The sequence below is a fragment of the Bos indicus x Bos taurus genome, chromosome 19 (genome assembly GCF_003369695.1).
Source record: "Bos indicus x Bos taurus breed Angus x Brahman F1 hybrid chromosome 19, Bos_hybrid_MaternalHap_v2.0, whole genome shotgun sequence".
Classification (NCBI taxonomy): Eukaryota; Metazoa; Chordata; class Mammalia; order Artiodactyla; family Bovidae; genus Bos; species Bos indicus x Bos taurus.
Genome location: NC_040094.1, coordinates 33,215,146 through 33,237,984, shown reverse-complemented (window position 1 = coordinate 33,237,984; position 22,839 = coordinate 33,215,146). Strand labels below are relative to the sequence as shown.

The 22,839-nt window shown below is 52.4% G+C and overlaps 1 protein-coding gene across 1 annotated transcript in view; it reads right to left on the bottom strand.

Annotated features, from left to right (window-relative positions):
* Window positions 1–16,220: 16,220 nt before the first annotated feature.
* The window catches only part of LOC113877069 (protoheme IX farnesyltransferase, mitochondrial), a 108,951-nt gene continuing 102,332 nt past the window's right edge, over window positions 16,221–22,839 (bottom strand). The window contains exon 7 of the mRNA XM_027516804.1: window positions 16,221–18,058. Coding sequence (XP_027372605.1) covers window positions 17,655–18,058 — 404 coding nt within the window. The 3' untranslated portion in view covers window positions 16,221–17,654. The remainder of the gene's footprint in view (window positions 18,059–22,839) is intronic.

The following is a 22,839-nucleotide window of genomic DNA, read 5'->3' as shown; positions in this document are numbered from 1 at the left end:
GCAGTCCACTGGACTTCACTGGCCTGTGGTTAAGACTCCATGCTCCCCACGCAGAGGGCATGGTTTCGATCCCTGATCAAGGAACTAAGATCCCACATCATGTGGCCCAAAAATTTTTAAATAAAAATTTGTCATTTAGTTGATAAGTCGTGTCCGACTGCTTGTGACCCCGTGGACTGCAGCACACCAGGCTCACCTGGCCTCTCCACTGTCTCCCAGGGTTTGCTCAGATTCAACTCCATTGAATCAGTGATGCCATCCAACCATCTCATCCTCTGTTGTCCCCTTCTCCTCCTGCCTTCAATCTTTCCCAGAAACAGGGTCTTTTCCAAAGATAAATAAATAAATCTTTTCCAAAAAGAAATACATAGAAATCCAGTACATGCCTTCACACAACTCACAATCTGCAGAACCATCTTGACAGCTTTAAATACAGATATAATAAAGGTATCTATTCATTGCATTGGAGAAGGAAATGGCAACCCACTCCAGTGTTCTTGCCTGGAGAGTCCCAGGGATGGGGGAGCCTGGTGAGCTTCCATCTATGGGGTCGCACAGAGTCGGACACGACTGTAGTGACTTAGCAGCAGCATTCATTATACAAATGAAGAAGACAGATTAGCTTAATACATGGACACTAAGGGTGAATTCCATTGGAAACACATAGCCATAGACATGGAATCTCTCCCCACTTCCTGGCCCTCCTAACTGGTGGCTCAGAGACAAACAGTTATTCCCTAAAGGAACTGAGGAAGGCTGAATGATTCCTGCACTGCAAGCTGGCATTGTAGGAACACAGATCTGGAAGAGGCTTTGGTGGGCCCTTGGCTCCATCCAGGAAGAAATTAATGACCTTTGAAAGCAGCATTTCATGACCTTCCATCTGTCTTTGGCCTCAAGGACTCCTGAGTATAAACACAGATACTACCTAGCAATGATTCAAGCCATTAGATCCCATTGGGGAAGTCCAGAGAAAGTTTGTTTTGGTGAATTCAGGCTTGCTCTGGTAAGAAATGATAAAGGGAGTCCCTCATGCTGAAATAAAAGGATGCTGGAGAGCCACTTAAAGTTGGATAAATAAAGATCCTCGATAAAAGTAAATACATGGGCCAGTAGAAAAGCCAGTATTATTTTTATTTTATATATGTTTTAAAAGACAGACACATAAAAATCAAATCATATGATGCTGGACACAGTGTACAGATGTAATCTTTTGTAACAATATAACATTAAAGAGGTGGATAAGGAACTGTATGAGAGCAGAGAATGTGCTGCTGAAGTTAAGTTGATAGCAATTGCAATTAGATTGTTATAACTTTAAGACTTTAAATGTGTCATAGTAACCATCAAGAAAAGATCTATAGGTACATGGAACTCTGCTCAATGTTAGTGGCAGCCTGGATGGGAGGGGAATTTGGGGGAGAATGGATACATGTATATGTATGCCTGAGTCCTTTTGCTGTTCACCTGAAACTATAACAGCATTGTTAATAGGCTATACCCCAATACAAAATAAAAAGTTTTCTTTTTTAAAAAGGAAAAGATCTATAGAAGATACACAAACGGAAGTGAGAAGGAAATCGAAGTGTGTCACTACAAAAAAATCAACTAAGCATAAAAGATGGTAACAATGGAGGAAATGAGGTACCAAAAAACATCTATAAGATGTACAGAATCCAAATAGCAAATGCAGCTGTCCTTCTTATAAGTGGCCACTTATAAGATGTGGGATGTGAGACCAAGGAGAGGAGAGCCAGTACTTTGTGGGTGACTCAGAGGAGAGCTGAAAGAGATGGGCAGACTGACTTATTAGACTTCTTTATTTTTATTTCCCACTAGCCATCTTCAGAAGAGTGGAGAGAGGTTCACGGGATGGGATGGAGGTTTATCTACCACTGGAGGGGGGTTTCTCTTTTTCTTGTCCCACACTGGTCAAGGTTCATCAGTTGGGAGTGACTCCCACAGCTTTCCAGTCTGCATTACCTGGCCCTTCGTTGGTGCAGCACTGCTGTGTGCTGTGTTTTTCAGATTTGAAGTTGGACAGGCACAGAGGTCTGCATGGCAGTCTCCCAGAAGGAATGCCCACCCACAACTTGAGAAGGCAGCTCTGTTTTGATAAAGGGTCTCTATGGATGTCATGAAGGTAAGGATCCTGAGCTGAGATCATTCTGGATCAGGGTGAACCTTACATCTGATGACAAGTGTCCTCAGAGGGAAGAGGAGGACAGAGAAAAGTCCACATGAACATTGGAGGCATAGCCCGGAGTTTGCAGCCAGGAGCCGAGGGGCCCCAGAAGCTAGAGTAGCCAGGGACCCGTCCTCCACCAGAGGCTCCGGAACCAGTGAGGCCACCCACGTCACGAGTGTCAGGATGCGAGTAAGTTTCACTGCTTTAAGCCACCAACCGTGTGGTCATTTGTGACAGCGGCTCTAAGAACTGCATATGAACTAATACACCCATGGGGCTGTCCATACAAAGACCGGGAGAGGAAGAGGCAGCTGAGGAGACAGCGGGTAAGCAAGTGTGTGTCCCAGCTCCTCCTGTAGACCTGCATGGAGGGGGCATGACACCGAAGGAGCAGGTCTGTGTGCAAGCGCCAGGTGGAAAGTGAGGTTGGAAGAAAAGTGGGTGGAGGCTGGGGGCTGTGAGATCAAAGGGAGTCACTGGCTCTTTAAAAGTGGAGGCTGTTGTCCATGCAGATGGTGGCAGGATGGGGAGAGAAAAAGAGACATAAATACAGGGCTGAGATGACCCAAGGAGGGTGGGAAGGGACTGTTGATGGGGATTATCTGGCAAAAACTGAGCCAATGAATGAATGGCTGCAGCTTTACGTGCTGATGATGAGATTGAAAAACGTGCCCCAAAGATATCAGGCCCCAACTCCCAGAAACTGTGACTAATATCTTAGACAGCAAAAGATGTGATTAAGGTACGGGTGTTGAGATGGGGAGGCTGACCTGGGTTGTCTGGGTGGGTTCTGGCTTGGGATGTACATGTCCTTCTATACGAGAGGTTGGCGGTGGGGGAGATTCGCATACACACACACACACACACACACGGGAGACGGCAATGTGTCAGAGGAGACAGAGACTGGAGTGTGATGGTCATAAGCCATAAACCAAGGAGAGGTAGAGGCTGGAGGAGGCGAGGACGGAGCCTCCCCTAGAGGCTGCGGAGGGTGGTTACTCCTGTCAACACCTCTATTTCAGCTCAGTGACTTCAGACTTTGGGCCTTCAGAACTGCGAGAGAACACGTTTCTGTCATTTTTAAGCCCCTCCGCTTGTGGTCAGTGGTTACAGTAGCCCTAGGAATCTTACACACATGGGGTAAGGGGTTCCCCAGGTGGCGCTGGTGGTAAAGAATCTGCCTGCAGTGCAGGATATGCAGCTTCAATCCCTGGGTCGGGAAGATCCCCAGAAGGAGGGCACAGCAACTCAGTCCATCTTTCCAGGAAAATCCCATGGACAGAAGAGCCTGGTGGGCTGTGGCCATAGGGTCACAAAGAGTTGGGCATGACTGAAGTGACTGAGCACACAAGGACTGGTTTGGCCCTAAGTCATGGCTCCTGCAGGAGGACTTGGGGGCTCGTGTAGAGGAAAGGGAAGTGGGGGGCGGAGGGATGAGGATTCCACCCCATAAACATGTTCTGTAGCAGATGCCGCTGGACACTGTGAACTGCACATGCTCAGCCTTGAAAGACAAGAACAGAAATACCAAGTGCTAAACGCGCAGTAGAGATTCGAGGAGGAGGTGGGGGTGCGTGGAAGACTGAGGCCCCTTTAGGAGGCACTGTTGTGAGAAGGCGAACTCAGGACCAAAACAGAAATAGAAAGGACCAGACGCCTGCAAGGAGCAGGCAGTGGGGACGAGGAGGAGACTCAGGTAGACGCCCTGCAGGGCAGACCCACGCGCCCACCCTTGCAGGGAGGCTTTGCGGCTCTGTTTCCAATCTCACTCTACTTCAGAGCTGCTGGCAGTGTCTGCCCGAGGCCAGAACAATTGGACAATTCAGGGAAATTATTCGTCAAACAGTTCCCTGGGGCAGCCCAGTACAGAGCAAAGCATACAAATTCTTTACTCTGGTTCCCCCCTCCCGCAACTTCTAAAATGGCAAGAATTGTGCCCACTTTACAGATGGGAGCCCAGAGAGGTGGGAACACACCCCTGCCATCACAGAGTCCAGGGTCAGACAGACCCGGATTCACGTTCAGATCTGTCTGCCTCCTAATCGCGTGGTTTCACCATCAGTGTGTGGACAGAATGGATATATATGGTCCTGGAAATCTCTGAGGCAGTCAGCCCGAGATGAAACATGTCAGCGTAAGTAAGACACTTAGAAAGAGTGAAGGAAAATCTCTTAAGAGCCACCTCCACATATTAGGGGGCTTCCCAGGTGGTTCAGTGAGAAAATATCCACTTGCCAATGCAAGAGGCACAAGAGATGCAGGTTCCGTCCCTGGGTTGGGAAGACCCCCTGGAGAAGGAAATAGCAACCCATGTCAATATTCTTGCCAGGAGACTTTCATGGGCAGAGGAGCCTGGTGGGCTACAGTCCATGGGCTTGCAAAGAGTTGGACACGAGTGGGCACAAACGCATGCAGGCCCTGTATTAGACACCGGGGGGTGGGGGGTGCATGGACCCTCTGAAATTGCAGAATTGTAGCAGCATGGGTTCATTTTCTAGATGGCAATGGTGTTACCTCTTATGGGAACCTCAAAATACATTAGTCTTACTGCTCTAGACATAAGACACTGTGCCAAGTGTTATGAGTAGCCATCAGTCTTCCTAAATCTAGCTGGCTGCCCATAGCCCACAAATAAAGACGGTGCTTTGGGAAGAGTCTATAAAGTTGACATATAAATATTTTTGTTTTATTTTTCAGCCTCGGCAGCCTCCGTCCGGGCAGTTCTGGTCACATGCAGGTGTGATATAAAGATATAAAAGCTGCCCACTGAGAGGAAACCCAGAAGTTGCCAAGACCTTGACAATTACATAAAGACTCTATTAAAACTCTTTACAGCCTTGTGTCTACAGCCCTGCTCATCTCACTGAAACTTCCTAAACTGCTAGGCTCCCTTCTTAGTGAGGGGACAAAGGTTAATAAACAGGGTGGGGACTTCTTCGGTGGTCCAGTGGCTGAGACTCCGCATTCCCAGTGCAGCGGGCCAGGGTTCGATCCCTGGTCGGGAAACTGGATTCCACACACCACAACTAAGACCCAGCATAACCAAATAAAAAAATATTATTTAAAAAATAAACTGTCAGCCTCCTCTGTATCAGAGAAGTGCAGCTGAGTGAAGGAGAGAAGCTTGAGTCAGCGTCAGGCAAGGATATCCTCCTTACACATTTGTCCTGCTAAAACCCACCTGGACTAGCCTAAGTTGGAGGAGCAGAGCCAACAGGACTGATGGATTGGCTGGTTGGTAAGGAATTGGCTACCACAGTTATGGAGAATAAGTCCTAGGACCTGCAGAGGTGGCCAACGCAGGAGAGCTGACGACAGGGTCTAAAGTCAGGGGATGTTCCAGGTGAAGGACAGGGCACAGAGGGCCACTCTCCCTCCCCACCTCTGTGTTCTATTCCTGTCTTCCACGGACGGGATGGACCGTCCGCACTGGGGAGGGTAAGCTGCGGAACTCAGTCCACTGATCCAAATGTCCATTTTACCCAGAAACATCTGCACAGATACCCCCAGAATGACATCTAAGCAGATAGATATCTGGCCCCCTGAGGCCCAGTCAAGTTGACACATAAAATTAACCACCACACGGGGCAGGGCTCTCATGGGGTGGGGGGATAAAGTAGGAGTTTGGGATTAACAGACATACACTACTACATATATCACAGATAAACAACAAGCACCTCTTTGTAGTACAGGGAGCTATGTGCAATATCTTGTATAATCTTTAAGGGAAAAGAATCTGAAAAAGAATACATATGTATAATGGAATCACTTTGCAGTACACCTGAAACTAAGACAACATTGTAAATCAGCTGTGTTTCACTTAAACACACACACACACACCTAGCTCACACACCATCTGCTTCTTTACCCACTGGTTCACCCCCTCCAGACCAAGAGGAAGAGGGTCCCACTTCCTCTACAGTGAATTCCCCTTCCAGTCCTCCTCCTCGTCCTCACCCTTCAAGCCCTAAACATCCTCAAGAATTGCCTAAAGGTGGAGAAACCAGAAACTTGGGGCTTTCCACGTGGTGCTGGTGGTAAAAAAAAAAAAAAGAAAGAAAAGAAAAGAAAAGAAAAATCACCGGGGTTCAATCCCTGGCTCTGGAAGATCTCTGAGGGAAGGAAATGGCAACCCACTCTAGTATTCTTGCCTGGAGAATCCCTTGGACAAAGGAGCCTGGCAGGCTACAGTCTATGGGGTCGCAAAGAGTGGAACATGACTGGGTAACTTAGCACATACACACGTCAGTCGAGCTAAGGACGAGAAGCTCCATTCTAAGACTAGAATGCATCCATGGGACCTGTCATCTGTGTCCTGCAAAGGAAGAAGATTTCTGTCCACGTCTGCTAAGCCTGCTCACAATCTAGCAGCTTAGGAACACCTGCGGGCACTTCAAGGCCAGCAAGAGGCCATAGGTCCCTCCTGCTTCCGTAAACTCTCCTGAAGCTGAAGCCAAGCTTCCAGTCCATTCATCTGTGAATCGGGGATTATAATCATCGAAGGGACCATTTTAGGTCCCAAGTAATGAGGTGGGAATATCCTAGTGGCCAGCTTCTAAATCTAGATCTCGGGTGATAGTTGATATACCAGACGGTGGGCACAGGCCTGTGGGTCTTGGTGAAGCAAAGTGGCTTCTTGGTGAAGCAAAGAAGCACTTGTGAGCCAAGTGGCTCAGCTGCTGCTGCTGCTGCTGCTGCTGCTACTGCTAAGTCGCTTCAGTCATGTCCGACTCTGTGTGACCCCATAGATGGCACCCCACCAGGCTCCCCTGTCCCTGGGATTCTCCAGGCAAGAATACTGGAGTGGGTTGCCATTTCCTTCTCCAATGCACAAAAGTGAAAATTGAAAGTGAAGTCGCTCAGTCATGTTGGACTCTTAGTGACCCCATGGACTGAAGCCCGCCAGGCTCCTCCGTCCATGGGATTTTCCAGGCAAAAGAGTACTGGAGTGGGGTGCCGTTGCCTTCTCCGAAGTGGCTCAGAATCTCCCATCAATTCTAAGCTGCAGTGTTTGGAGGAAGTTATCCACCGTCTGTACTTACTGTCCCTTTGTCCAGATGGGCACCAGGGTCAGAGCTTCTGGAGCTCTTTCATTCTGTGGGGCTCCCAATAGTACCTTCATGTCAAATAGAAGCTGGGGGAAGCAAAGGCGATGCAAGAGTAAGAAAAGGGACCGGGCTGTGGGGGAGGTGCTAAACCGGAGGGGGTGGGGGCCCGGGGTAGGCTGGGGCGAGTGTAGCCTAAGACCCAGGGGGCCCGGGCTAGATGGGACCCTCCTTAGAGGGGGCTGGCCACCTGGCCTCCTGCTGTGCCCAGCAGCCAATATGTTTTCGCCTTGTCGATGCTGGCGGCTGAGGGTCTATCCCTGGTCTCATTTATCTCGCAGTGTAGTGGGCTCAGGGAGCAGAGGGACCATGGTTCCAACTGAGAGTCTGAAGGGGGAGGCCTTCCTCCTCTCCCGAGTCCCCGGCTGATCACAGAACAGAACCGGCTAAGCCCTCCCTCCCCAGCTGCCCAGCCTCCGTGTTGGAGCTGCTGCCGGAGCTCCGGGTGCGCGAGTGCAGACGTCAGTGCCTTTGATCTCTGAGCACGATGACATAGATTTATCAAATGTTTGCCTCTTTCTGCCTGTTTGAAAGGCTGATTTATGGGATGCAGCCTTAGCCTCCCTTCCTTTCTTGAAATATGAAGTGCTTGTGAATAGCCAGGGTAATATTTAATATCCTGCCAAGGAGCCTCTCACACCGCCTAACAAACTCACTACATCCCGCCCAGTGGACCACGTCTGTTGGGCTCCTCTTTTTGGACTCAATAAATTAGCATTAAAATGCCTCACAGATAATGCCCAGTTTCCCTTTCTAGCTGAGGGAGCGGGGACAATTCCAAGGGAGGGGACCACAGCCCAGGGTCGGAGAGCCAGGCTCTTGGCAGATGCTTTCGTGTTCCAAGTGTCCAGGCAGGAGCTGAACAGAGGGGAACTTGATGCTCACATATGCTCAGGGTCAGAGCGGCTGGAAGACGGACCCGCCTGGCTCGTTCCTGACTCTTCCATCCAAAATGTTCCCTAAACAATTTCCTGAGAATGTGGAAGTGTCTTCCAAGAAGCACTTTACTTGAAGAAGAAAGCAGCTAAAGTTGAAAGGTGCTGATGCAAACAGTCTTGACGGGAACTGACTTAGCTTTAAGGACAGCTCTGCATCTCTGAAGAGGGTGCAGGCCTGGGAAGTCCCGTGGGGGTGGCTGACTTGCTGTAAAGAGCAGATAGTGAGATGCCCTGGGTTTTCACCTTGTTAATGGCCTTGGAATAAATGGACCTTCACTCATGCCTGTATATGACGAGGTTTTTCCTTACAATGAGTTGGGAACCACAGGTGGTACATGATCAGGCTTGCCCTCGTGGTGCTGGGCATCTGAGGGTCTGCAGTCACTGGGCACTGCCCATGCTGGGCCTCTCCTGGGGTCCATTTCCTCACCGTCGGGACCCCAAGGCCTCTCTGAGGACCAGACTGTAAAGCAATTCCCCTTTGCCCAGCCCCTTCTCGGCAGGTTCCTCAAAACTTCATGATGGGCAGGGTCAGTTGTGTCCTGTACATGGGCTGATGGACGTGAACCAGGCTGATCAGATCAGGAATAAGCCCAAACCCTAAGTCAGGCTAATCGGAGCCAGCATCTCAATGTCAAGACTTCCTTTCTCTCTAGTCTTGAACAAGAAGCTGTCACTAGTCACCCAGCTGCCCACCGCAGAGGGGAGCACAGTTACCGGGTCTTCTTGTTTCTTCCCAAGGGGTGGCAGGCAAAAGGCAGGGAGGTTTGCTTTGTTCACCGTGGCACCCCCAGCACCTGGCCCAAGGCACGTAGTAGACAGATATTTGTGAATAAAGGAATGAATGAGTGTCCAGGGGGTGTCTGTTTTTAAGGGGAGAGAGACTGCTATGAGTGGGGCCAACGACAAGCAGAGAGAACATTCTGTCGCCTGGATCAAGCTGTGCCTGAAGTCAGCTGTTTCTGGATCTTTCAACTACAGGAACCAATACATTACTTCTTGTAAGCCAGTTTCAGTCGAGTTTCCTGTCACTGGTAATTATGAATGTAAATTGGTACAGGACGGTAGGTTAAAGGTTAACTAATGAGCACACACTCTGCTGTGACATTAGCTGTAAATTCTTCTCCCAGTTCTGTATAGATTATCTACATCTGGATGTGAACAAATGCCAAATTCAGTCTGAGAGGCCTGAATGAGTCTCTGCCATGATTTAGGTAGGTTTTAGGGCAAACAGCTCCATCCTTATTTGCAAAGTGAGCTCAGGTCCTCTGGATGGATGGGTCACTGGATCATTCAGATTGGAGGGACTCAGCAGGTGGGGAGAGGGAGGGAAGCGAGGAGTGTGGGGAAGTAGTTCCTGCTCTGGAAACTTTTGGGCAGAGGCTTAGGACCCTAGGCCATCCTATCACGCTTGGGGGATCAGTGAAAAGTGTGTTCGTTGCTAAGTCGTGTCCAACTCTTTGCAACTCCATTGACTGTAGCCCGCCAGGCCCCTCTGTCCATGGAATTCTCCAGGCAAGAATACTGGAGTGGGTTGCTGTGCTCTCCTCCAGGGTGTCTTCCTGATCCAGGGGTCAAACTAAGGTCTCCTGCATTGCAGGCAGGTTCTTTTCCATCTGAGCCACCAGGGAAGGACTGTTTCAGGGAGGCTGGACTAGGTGTGGACGGGGGCTGGATGACAGGGTGAGGTGGGCGGGTGTTTCCCACAGAAAGTAGGCCCAGCAGTCTGAGTCAACAGTGACTACAGACAGGAAGAGGACATGAGCTGGGGAAGGGGGCCCCCTCTTGGGGAGTGGCGCCACCCTGCCTCCCTGGCCTGGGAACCGCCGGGGATCTTCCCTCTGCAGTCACCTCTCCCCCCATCAAGGTGTGGACCTCTTTCTGTGCCCTGCACTCTTCCGCCCAGACCCCCTTGGGGTCTCTCCCCTCCTCCATCCTTCCAACTAGCTGTCACTCCAAGGCCTGAGTCTTTTTTCTAAAGCACAAAGCATCACAGTGCTTTGTCCTGAGTTGGCTTCTTATCTTGAAACTCGCTGCACTGAAGGGGAGAGAGGCCAAGGGTCTTGAAGGTACAGAGCCGGACCCTGGTTTCCTGTGGGACTTGGAACGTCTGTACAGAGGCCACCTGACCCCGTGTCCAGGGCACCGAGCAGGAGAGGGGCTCACAGCATGAGATGGAGCTTGGTGCAAACTCAGGTCTGGAAACTGACATGTCTCTTACTGCAAGGAGAAATTTTAGGGAAAAATAAGCAGCATGATGCCAAATGAAGAGGTGAATCCACAAACAATATAAGAAAAAAAAAAAAAAAAGGCTAAGACTATGAATGAAAGACTTGGAAGATCAGCACTGAGGTCCAGTCCACAAAGGACATTAAGTTATTTGCACAGTATTGCCATGAATCTGTATATCTTTTACTTTTTTTAATTTTAAAATTTTTATTTATTTTTAAAAATTTTAGCCATGCCACACAGATTTTGGGGTCTTAGTTCCCCAACCAGGGATTGAACCCAGGCCCCTGGGCTGTGAAAATACTGAGAACTAACCACTAGGCTGTCGGGGAATTCCCTATATATTTTTTAAATGTATTCAGGTATTTTGATTTTGCAATAGTCTAATTTTGTTACTCATCTCATTGTGTCCTTTTCAAAGTCCCTCTTTTATTTTTCTAGCAGAGCTTCCTTATGGCCAATTAATTATTTGGCCAAAGAACCTAGAACCTGAGAACTCCGGGGCAGAAGCAGGAATGGCCTGTTTGTCTACTTCCCGCTTCTGCCGCAATCCCCAACCCCCCTTGCCCCAGAACTCTCCAGACGGTAAGCTCCTGGGGTTGGGGCTGAGTCTGGGTTTGCCCCTTTGTCCCACACCAGGCCCAGCTCATGGCACCTGGATGGTCACTTGCTCAGTGGACGAGAGGGGCAGGCTTCTTCCCTCGAGGATGCCTTGTTTGATTTGTGTTTGTCTGTTTGTTGAAGCTGGGGTGGGGGGCTTGTTTGTGTTCGCCTGGCTAATGCTCTGAGGATTGTTTATCTTGTCACTTGGCCCCTCTTTAGATGTTTGGGATGGAGTTACTCTGCCAGGCACTCCTCTCTGCCACTTTCAGAGTTTCCTGTCTCAACCCCTGCTTTCCCCACCCCCACCCTGAACAGCCTTGGCGGCTCTGTTCTGGACTTCACTTTAGAGAGAGGAGCTGTGGGTAGAGCCGGCCATCTGCTGAGGACAGGCTTCTACCGAGACCCGGAAGCACCATCTTCACTCCCCAGTCTGGCTGACCTGCTGTCTTGCACTTGGGGTCTACTTCCCGCTTCTGCCGCAAACCCCAACCCCCCTTGCCCCAGAACTCTCCAGACGGTAAGCTCCTGGGGTTGGGGCTGAGTCTGGGTTTGCCCCTTTGTCCCACACCAGGCCCAGCTCATGGCACCTGGATGGTCACTTGCTCAGTGGACGAGAGGGGCAGGCTTCTTCCCTCGAGGATGCTGCTTTCCAATGGGTGGCTTTAGGGAAGGGGCCGGAGCTGGAGGAATACTTGTCTCTGCTCCACTGGGACCAACACGAGGTGGGGGCATGGGGTACAGGCCCTGTGCAGTATATGCACAGATTCTCTGTGAACGTGTTTGGAAAAAGCAAAGCGAGAGAGAACGAGAGAGAGAAATTGTGGCCAAGAAGCCAACTTGACTAAGAACACCTTGCTGCTAAGTTGTTGGGCGTTGGGCCAAGACAGCCCTGAAGATATAGGAAAGAGTGAGCATATACTGCACTTTGGAAAACAAAGGCTGAGTAACTTAAGGAAGGAATGATAGTAACTCATCTTGGCTGGACTCTGGCCATTTTCTTCCCGAAACAGTGAGAGCTGTATCTGCCCTGGACTTAGTCCCACAGGGCCTGTACCCCACGCCCCCACCTCGTGTTGGTCCCAGTGGAACAGAGACAAGTATTCCTCCAGCTCCGGCCCCTTCCCTAAAGCCACCCATTGGCTCCTTTGCTCACCGAAGAGGCGCCACCATGCGGTCACTACTGAGTCCCTTCCATTCCAGGTGCTGGTGGACCCAGCAATGAGAAGCTGGCGTGTTTTCCTCACTGAGCTTGGGATCTGATGGTCGTGGGGAGGGGAGGCGGGGGGACTGTGAACGGAGGGGTGAGTGACACGCGCCGGCTGCACACCGACAGGCGCTCCAGGAGACGCCGCAGGAATGGCGGTGGGTGGGGGGTGGTCTGCAGTTAGAGAAGGCAGACCCCAGAAACGAGAGAAGCTGTGGGTGGTGGCCTGGAAGCGGGGGGAGGGCCTCTGGTTAGTGCAGTCCCAGACTGTCCCGTGCGGGGTGGGGGTGGGAACAGGGACTGCCCCAGCAGTGGGGTGAGGGCAGTTTACAAGCTATCTGCTCTTACCTGTTACAAACGGCTTTCCAAGTCGGTTCTGTCTTGATCCTGGGCTAACAGACTGACTACAGGGGCCTCTTGTAGCCAAGAAGTGGTTATTAACTCAAAAAGCACTTCCTTGAATAAAGAAGATGTGTTCATAGACATTAAAGAGAATGAAATAATGCCATTTGCAGCAACATGGATGAACCTAGAGATTATCATACTGAGGGAAATAAATTGGACAGAGAAGGAGAAATATCATTATGACATCCTTTATATGTGGAATCGAAAAAGAAATTATACAAATGAACTTACAAAACAGAAAGAGACTCACAGACTTAGAGAATGAGCTTATGGTTGCCAGTGGGGGGAAGGATGGGGGGAAAGGATAGTTAGGGGGTTTGGGATGGACATGTGCACTCTGCTGTATTTAAAATAAAGAACCAACAGGGACCTACTATATAGCACAGGGAACTCTGCTTAATGTAGCAGCCTGGATGGGAAGGGAGTTTGGGGGAGAATGGATACATGTATGTGTATGCCTGAGTCCTTTTGATATCCACCTGAAACTATCACAACATTGTTAATCAGCTATACCCCAATACAAAATAAAACATTTAAGAGAAAACAGTGTGCTTATAACAAGGGGAAAAAAAAAGTACTTCTTGAGCACGTAGTCTGGGCCGAGAATCACTTGAGATACTGGAGAAGGTGCTGAGGAGATGACGGCCCTGCCTCCACAGGGCTTATGCTCTACAGAGACAGATAATGAATTAGTCAGGAGATAAATACAGAGATGGACACAGAGTGTCTTACAGCCATTTCAGTGAGGCCAGAGGGTGATCCAGGGTGAGGGGTGGTAGAGGAGCCCAGGAAGAGGGAATGAGAGGCTTCCGGCAGTTGAGAATTGTGGCGCAATGGGCAGGATGGTGTGGGGGTGGGGGGGATTGGCAGAGGGGAGGTGGTTCTAAGATCAGAGCGGGGAGCAGAGCTAGATCATGGAGGGCCTCACAGGTCTTGTAGAGATTCTGCATTTTATTCATGGAGTGAAGAGAAGCCCTCAGGGGATGGAGAACAGGGGCGTGTTGTGATCAGCCTGGAACCTTGGCAGGATAACAATGGCTGCTACATGGACAACTCAGTGGTGGGGACAAGGGAGAGAGAAATTACGAGGCCATGAGGGTGGCAGTGGAGGAAGTGAGGGGAGGTCAGACACGAAGAATGTTTACAGGGGGCTCAACCTGTGGCCAGACGCTGGCCTCCTAGACATCCTGTGACGTGCACAGGGGGGACCAGCAACAGAGTGACAGAACCTGAATTAGGAAGTGAGTGTCGGAGGTTCTTTGATCCAGAACACCTCTTTACCTCTCACATTTGCTTGGAAATTGTAATCTCTCCAGCATGAGGTCAATTATGCGTGGGTTTTCAATAAAAAAGAAGCAAGTAGGGCCTTCCCTCATGGTCCAATGGTTAGGACTGCACTTCCACTGCAAAGGGGTGTGCGTTAGATCCCTGGTTGGGTAACTAAGATCCTGCAAGGAGCGAGGCCAAAAAAAAAAGAAGCAAAAGTACACTGCTCCCACTTAACTTTTCCTCTTGGCAGTTTATAAACTTATTTAAAATGTTTGACAGCTGATGGGAGAAGACCTAAAGCATGCGTGGCAAAGCTGAAGGCAATCGCTGGACCCTGTTTGTCTTCCACTTGCTTTGTATTTAGCTGCCTGTTGGTTGTCACCATCGATCCTATAAGACGGATGGAGAAAGTGTGCCCTAGACAGATGAAGTGCATTGGCGGGGATCGCCAGCTGGCCGATCATGGCAGGGAAAACGCTAAGGCAGCAGCACTCTGACCTACTTCTTAAGTGCGTTCTCTTGGGCTCTGAGCATGTTGTTAGAAAGGTCAAGTGGGCATTTCCCCAAACATTTTCTCCCCTGAGTTCCTCCTGTGGTCAGTTACAAGGGTCCTACTATTTAGAGTGTGTCCAGAGGGGTGGGTGGCTGTCAGAGGACAGAGTCTCCAGCTCTACCTAAATTCAGAAGTGTGAGTGTCCCATCACACTGGAGTCAGCAAGCAGAACAAGCTCTGCTCAGGTCCTGGCACTGCATGGGGAACAGGAGTGCTGTGTGTGCGTGCGTGCTCAGTTATGCCTGACTCTGTGCAGCCCCACGGACTGCAGCCCGCCAGCTCCTCTGTCCATGGCATTTCCCAGGCAACAATATTGAGTGGGCTGACATTTCCTACCTCCAGGAGATTTTCCCAACCCAGAGATGGAACCTGTATCTCTTATGTCTCCTGCATTACAGGCAGATTTCTTACCACTGTGCTACCTGGGAAGCCCTGAGTCCCAAGCTACTTTCTTAGCAAAACAAACAGCACATGAGGATGGATTGACAGAAAAATAAACTGTCAGAGGGATATTCAACTCCATACATCCTCAGAGCAAAGCAGTCTCCAACAGCCTTGTATTTCTCCTTCAGCATCAGGGCCTGGGGCACTCAAAACGTATTTAAAGTGCAGTGAAGATATTTGTATTGGGCAAGATGTACCCCATTTTTCTGTTTGAAGACAAACCAACTGTGGGACCGGGCAACAGCGTCCCCCTCACTGTGGGCCCACGGAGAGGGACCCTGGGTGAAATTAGGTTTCATCCATAATGGATGCAGTGTTTTTACTAAAAGGAAGCTGGTACAATTTTCCCAGTCAGAAGGAATATTGTGTTGAGTCGTGTTTTTTAAAAAGCTAAATAGGGAATTGGAACGACCCTTTTCCTTGTCATTGGTTTGCTGTATTATGAAATAACCCAAGTTCAAGTGCAATCCTGTTGAAGCTCAGGCTCCTGCTCCTGCCTGCATGGCCCCTCTAGCCTTGCAGCCCGGGGCCTGATGGCCTCACGGCTGAGTGACGCTCACGTCCAGACCGGGCATCCCAGGCTGGGCTCCCGACGTAGGCAGGGAAACGCTGGGGTGAGCAAACTCAGACCTTCCTGTCTTTAGCCTTCAGTCTTAGGAGGCCCTCTGTATGCGCTCGTGCCACCCCAGCATGGACTGCAGGCTTACCCAGTGACCTGCCGGAAGGATGCTTGGGCGCCCGGGCTTCATCCGCCTGGCAAGTGCTGGCGGTCAACGGTCAGGGCCAGAGCCCCCGGCTCTACAGGTGAAGCCGCAGGATGTCCAGAGGCCTGGATGAGCAAGCAGCGGTCTGGGCTCTTGGGAGCGTGAATACCACATTCCCGTGAGGGCCAGGGGACAGGGTTTGGGAAGGTGGTCCTCAGAGGGTGGCCCCTGGGAGGTGTGAGAGCAACGAGGGCGGGGCAGTGAGGGGTTATCGAGGTTTGAGCGCTGAGGAGCAGGGGCGCTGTTCCTTATGCAGACCGTGCAGCAGGCACTGTATATTCCGAGCAGGAGAACAACAGGTAAGGAGGTGGGGAGGCCCCCAGGCCCACTTCCAGGGCGATGGAAGGGAGACTGGGTGACTGAGCAGAGGGTGGGGGGTGGGGGGATTCCTTCAGGCGCGCCGGCTGCTCGTTTCCACCCCAGCGCCTGCCAGTCCCATGGCCGCTCGTGACAGTCAGGCAAGTGTCACCCGTTCTGCCAGGAGCCGCAGACGAGTGGAATGATGCCACACACACTGTGGCTCGAGGTGCAGGTTTATTGCAGCAGAGAACCCACGCGCCTTACAGATCTTTGGGCTGGGGACCGCCCGCCAGACGCGACTTTGTCAGTTCCCGCAGCGCGACCTGAACACGGCCAAGTAAGTGCAGTCAAAAATCAGATGCTACCTGCAATCGCTTTGGGCATTTTCAGAGAAGGGACATGTTGAATGTGGCTGAAACTCCCAAATAAATTCCTCCCAGGGCAGCAGTGCCCCGGAGACAGAGTAACTAAAACATCCTGTTAAACCTCAAGGCCTTCAGGCAAATGGGACATCCGGTAACTGGATGATGAGGCGGACTTGGGGGGCTGGGGGAACCGCTGGTGTCGGAGGCCACCCCTGCCTGCGGGGACCCATGCACCACCCCCCCTTGGAGGGGGGGACCAGAAGCATCCCCACTAGGAGTCTGGCTTTTGCTTCTGGCTCTCCAAGCCGCTGGCTGTGTGGAGGCTACTTTCTAAGTCCTGAAGATAGCAGGGTGGAAATGTTTTTCACCAAAGGAACAAGGATGTGAGCTGTGAGGGCTGGCTGGCCCAGCTCAGCCCCTTCTGACTTCCCTTCTCACTGGACCCTGAGCCCAGCTGACGAATGCAGCAGTGGTTGAAAAGGGAGAGGTGGGTCAGAGCCGGAGGGGCTTCTGGCTTTAAGTCTAACGTGCCCCTTCTAGAAAGAACCGCTCTGACACCACCTGTGTGGGACAGTGGACTTTAAAGATGCCCTCGGTTCCCTGGGGTTTCTGAAATGCTGCTCCCTAACAGGATGGGGACAAGGGCCGGTCTGAGATTCCCAGGTAACCGTTTGAATCCTCCCTGAGGTGGGCGGCAGCCAGTACTTGGTGTTCTATTAGCATTTGAGGGGGTATGAGGCTGAGAACATGGGGCAGGAGCTGGGCCCGGCTCATTCACAGAAGGAGGGCTGCGGCCGGCAGCTGCATTTACTCTGACGCAGCCTTTGAGGGACCACAGGCCACAGAACCACAGATGCCAGCGTGCGAGTGAGCACCTTGTCTGGCCTCCCTGGCCGGCAGGTGGGGAGGGCCGAGAAGCAAGGTGAACCTGCACTTCGACCTGAGGGAGAAGACGAACCAAGTGGTGGGGTCGGAGGAGGGCCTCTGTAACAACCCTCAAAGGAAAACAAGCAAACAAACAAAAAACCCACCCTCTCCTTGTGTCAATCCACAGAGCCACTCCGATTCTCATTTGGGGAACATTTTGGATATCACCATGAAAAAGTCCAGTGGTCACTGAGCACCAAATTATTTTACAGCCTCGTTTCAAACGCAGCAAGTTTGCTCCTGGTGCTTTGGAATAACCAAAATATTTCTTGCCTAACAGCAGAGTGAAAAAAAAAAAAAAAACCGAAAACCCTGCACGTCTCCCTGGACGTCTTCTGCTTTTCCCAGAGCGGGCGGCCGTCAGCTCTGCGGAGCCCCCGTGCCCTCCTCCCCCGCTCGCCGCTTGCAGGTAAGCATCAGCAGCAGGAGCAGAGGCAGGTGCCAGAGGCTGCAGAAGAACAGCTTCCGGGAGCTCTTCCGGTCCGCGTCCCGGTAGAACCGGAAGCCGAGGTAGGAGATGTACAGGTTGATGGGCAGGGCGATGACCGGGAAGGTCCAGGTGGTGACGTCCAGGGCGGGTGCGGCGACGCACATGGCGAGCAATGCCAGGCAGTGGCGCAGGGCGACGCGCCGGCACAGGGCCGGGTGGGTGACGGACATCATGCAGTAGCCGCCCCGGGAGTAGTCCTCACGGAGGCCCCAGCTCAGCGCGTTGAAGTGAGGGAACTGCCAGGAGTAGAGGATTCCTCCCAGAAGACAGGCCCCTGCATGGAGGGGGAGGCGGGGAACCAAGACAGGCTGTCGTCAGAGGTTTACACAGGCATCTCCTCCGCCCGCCCCCAGATGGCGGCGGCCCGACCTGAGCGCTGCACCCCCTCCCACCACACTCCCAGCCTCCCCCGGGTCCTCTGCTCAGAGGCCGAGCTGGATATGGAGGAGGAAATGGGCTGGGGCGCTGAATCCTCTACCGCATCCCACGTCCTCACGGCGGGGGAGGGAGGCTGGGCACCTGGGCACCTGGGTTCCCACGGGGCTGAGCACCTGTGGCTCCTGCCCGCTCTCTCCGCCCCCACCTCCCCCCCGCCCCAAGTGCCCACACCATGACAAGGGAAGACACGTTCAAGGGCAGCACTGTCCGGTGAGAACGCTGGGCTGCGCTTTTCTCTCTGCTTCCCCCAGCTGGCTTGCGAGTGAGGGGCTTGGGTGAGAGATGGAAGGACCCTGCTGGCAGCTCCCTAATGGGCACCACCAACAGAACCTGAGTGCCGTGGGCAGCCCGGGAGATGCGGGGGTGGGCGCCACAGACAGGGCGCACAGGTACACGGCCGGCACCGCCAGGAGGGCGGGGTACTCCACAGCAGGAGTGGAGAACCCAGAGTGGCACGGGGGTGCTGTGTCCAAGGCAGGGCAGACACCTGCCTGTCATCTGCAGTTTTTTAGGACAGGTGAACACCTGAGCATCTCTCCTCTGGAGCTGGGTTTTCCCTAAAACACCCTGGGGTGAAGGCTACCAGTTACTGAGCACCTCCTACTAACAGACACTCTGTCACCTGACTTAATGTGACTGCAGGACTTTAGGCAGATTTTATAATCCTCATGAGGGCTCCCCGGTGGCTAAGAATCTGCCTGCAATGTGGGAGACCTGGGTTCAATCCCTGGGTTGGGAAGATCTCCTGGAGAAGGAAATGGCAACCTACTTCAGATTCTTGACTGGGAAATTCCACGGACAGAAGTGCCTGGTGGACTACAGTGCAGAGTCACAGAGTTGGACACGAGCGACTAAAATAACACATAATCCTCATGAAGCAAACGAATCAAATGATGCTAAGTTCTCTAACAAGAGGTGAAGGAGGAACTCGGCAGGAGCATGTCTGATTTTCACCCTGGTTCCCCCACTGCACCGGGGCTGTGTCTCCCCAGGGGGCCGCAGCCATTCCTGGGAAGACAGTTCAGGTTCATTCCTCCTCTGCGCACACAGGACATGTTCCCCGAGTGCCTACTAAGAGGCCAGCATGGTCTGGGAAGGCTGTCAAGTCCCCCCATCCATTCTGACCCTATCTGTAATTAGCACATATACATCTTAGTTCATGCAAACACTCCAATCTGAACAGTAAAAGAAGCAGCTTCTATTTGTTGAATCTGCTGGCAAAGAAAGGATGGTGCCTGCCACCCACTGGGGATGACCCTGGATGTCAGAGAGGCAGCGGCCAGCAAGGAGTCCAGAGGGCGGGGAGCGCGCAATGCAGTGACACTGACGGCTGCGACTCAGAGACTCAAACAGGGCGACAGGATGCATGACCTGGGAGTGACTGCTCAGGGAAGACCTTCCCAAAGGTGACGGAGAGCCACGGCCAACTCCACTATCCTGCGCAGGGTGGCTCAGTGTGTGTCCGGGGCGACGTGAAGGCTGCGGTCAGGCTGTGTGTGTGTGTGTAGACAGGCTGGTGAGGGTGGAGCCCCCAGTGCAGGGGTCACCAAGGAGGGGTGACGGGGGGCAGACGCTGATGCCTTTCCTCCAGGCGGTGGACATGCACAGTTCTTGGTGGAGACGTGGAGGTTCTCTTAGAGGCCGTCTTAAGTTTGCCCATCAGACATCTGCCCCATGAAGACCTGGCGGCTCGTTCACAGGCCCCGTGGAGAGGAGACACGTCCAGACTCTCATGCTCCCAGCACCTTCCTACGGGCAGGGCTGCCCTCACCTCACAGATGAGAAAGATAATCAACTTGCCTGAGGCTCTTCTGCACCCCTGGCACCTTCTCCTACGAAGTTGCTGCCAAACAGCGACTGACATCGTTTGGTGGTCGGGCTTCCCAGGTGGCACTAGTGGTAAAGAACCCGCCTGCCAATGCAGGACACATAAGAGATGTGGGTTCAATCGCCGAGTCGGAAGGTCCCCTGGAGGAGGGCAGGGCAACCCACTCCAGTATTCTTGCCTGGAGAATCTCATGGACAGAGGAGCCTGGTGGGCTACAGTCCATGAGGTCGAGAAGAGTCAGACATGACTAAAGAGACTTGGCACACACGCATGCCTGGTAGTCATCAGAATGTTGGCCACATTATGGGGGAGAGGAAGGCTTGGACAGACAAAGTCCGTTTATTAAGTAAGAGTGCTGGTACCTTAAAAAAAAAAGTTTGTTCTCCTGCAAACACACAGACGATATTCTTCTTGACAGTGAGCACCCTCAGGGAATTAGTGAGACAGAAGCAAGGCTGGACCACCCAGGTACAAGTGAAGTGGGAAACAGGGCGACAGAAGGCCCGCTTCTCCCTCGTGGTCTGATGACAAAGTAGAGCCACCCCCGGATGTCGGAGGGACCAGCACGGAGGAGGCAGTGTGACTGGTTCTTGGGGCACCAGCCACTGAGAGGCTCTGAGCACGGCGCCAGCCCAAGGGGGACCAACAGGACAAGCTGTGTCCCCTGGGCACCGACATCGCGATCATTAGAGGTGGGGGAGGGGACAGGTAAGCCAGGGCTCAGGAGCTGTGCTGCTCTTGAAATGGCCGAGAAAGAACCAGCGCAGCTGGGAAACCAGCCTGGAAACGGTGGAAACATCAGGCTCCCATGTGGAGTCTCGCTTGTCTTTCTCGAAAGCCCTCTTTTTTCGTGTGCCAGCCGGACTGTTCTGTTTTGCTCAATACACATTTTCAGGTATGCTTCTCCTTAAAATAACATAATTAAAAAAAAAAAATCATTTTCCTAAGAGTAGCATGCTGCTTCCTCCGGGGGGAGGAAATTGGGGTAGGGGTTTGGCTCCTGTCACAAATGAAAAGAGCTTTAGAAATCACAGCTGAGCCTTAATGGACTGTAATCACACGTCCCCACCCCCGCCCAGTTCTCCTCCGCTGCAGCGGCCTCAGCTCCTATGAAAGATGTGAAACAAATGACCGTCTCCATCGAGATAAGGCGAGTGAGCACAGGAAGCCTGGAATTAGTCTGGGGGCTTGGGGGAACCCACCTTCCTTGTGGGGGAAACATAGAGCCCTCAGTTTCCTGACTCAAAGGCCTCTGCTCACCCTCGCCCCCACAGAGCAGTCAGCTTGTACTGGGCCTGTGTTCTGCGACAACAGATACTGACTGCACACCCACTGTAGGGCAGGCTTGGTCTGCCCTTGAGGCCCTTTTTCTGCTAGCGTCTCCCCACGGACAGAGACAATATAGGAGGCACAGGCCGGGGGATGCCACCTTCAGTGCAGGGCTTGAGGGGAGCTCACAGGAGCAAGACCTCAGTTGGCCCTGAGGAGATCAGGGAGGGCTTCCTGGAAGAGGTGACATGTGACCTGAGATCTGAAGATGGTCTCTTTGAGTTTCAGTCCGTTCACTCAAGCGATGCGTGTTCTTGTTTTCAATGTATTTCCTCATTTTCCTGCCTAGCCGCAGAATCTTCTTATCTACTGGGTTTAATCATATCCAGAAGGCATGTCTGCTTCCTTTCTTTTAAGCAAATATCTGTGGGTCAATGAATACACAGAATACGGCAGTCTGTGATGGTTGCCGCAACTGTGCCTACGACTCTCCAGAGGATGGGTGAGGATGGATGACTCCACGATCCTGTTTGCAGGCAATTCCGGAGGAGGTCCGGGGGTCGGGGGCCTTCCTTCCTTCCCTCCGCACACACAGAGAACACGGGAGCTCGCCAACTGTGCTGTGTGTGCGGACGTGAGGAGAACCCATATCTCCCGGCCCCTCCCCGATTAGGGGGGCACCTAGGTGAGCAAGGCCAGCCAGAGTCTTCCCAGCCACTCCTGGAAAATACTCTTAAAGCCTCTCTCAGCCACCTCCACACCACCCTAAGGTGCGGAGAGCCTCACCCTGTGCTGGGGCCCATAGCATGAAGCACTTCTGTGTTTTGTGGCGAACCGAGTCAAGGTGATCCCAGCCGAGCAAGTTCCCAACACAGCGGAGATGAGATGCTCCAAGCTAGAGCTCCAGCTCTGTCGGAACTCTTCCAGAAACTAATCCCTTCAAACAGACTGCAGTGGTTGCAGCTCACTCGCTCTCTCTGCTGCCCTGCGGGCTCACATTCAGCCCTTCCCACTCCGACCCCAACCACTCGCGGCCAGCCGCTGTCCACGAAGGGCCTTGAAGAGCAAGAGACGCGGCCCCAGCAAAGCCTGTGCTGGGCTCAGGGGCCCTCCCCTGCCGACAACGGGCTCCTTCTCCACGCGGCCCCCACCCCTTGGGAGCTTTGGGGTGATGGCTCATGTAAACTGGGGGCTTGCTGGGGGGTTGGGCTTGGCCAAGCCTGAAGCTTCAGGGCCAGCGATTTCAAAGCCTTGTTTCCGAGGGTGAACACGAAGGCGCCCATGAGACCGATCAGCCTCTCCCTTGTGATGAGCCTCCAGGATGCTGCAGAAGGGGCATGGCGACACAGGATAGGTGAAAAGTCCCCTGAAAATAGGAAATGGGGTGGCAGTGGCCGCCTGCCCTTGAAGGTTCTCCAGAAGGGACAGAGAGGGATGGAGAGGCGAGGCAAGGAGGGGGAGATGCTCACCCTTTCCCCGCTCCCCTGGCGGTCCCTGCCCGCCATCCACGAGCAGCCCTT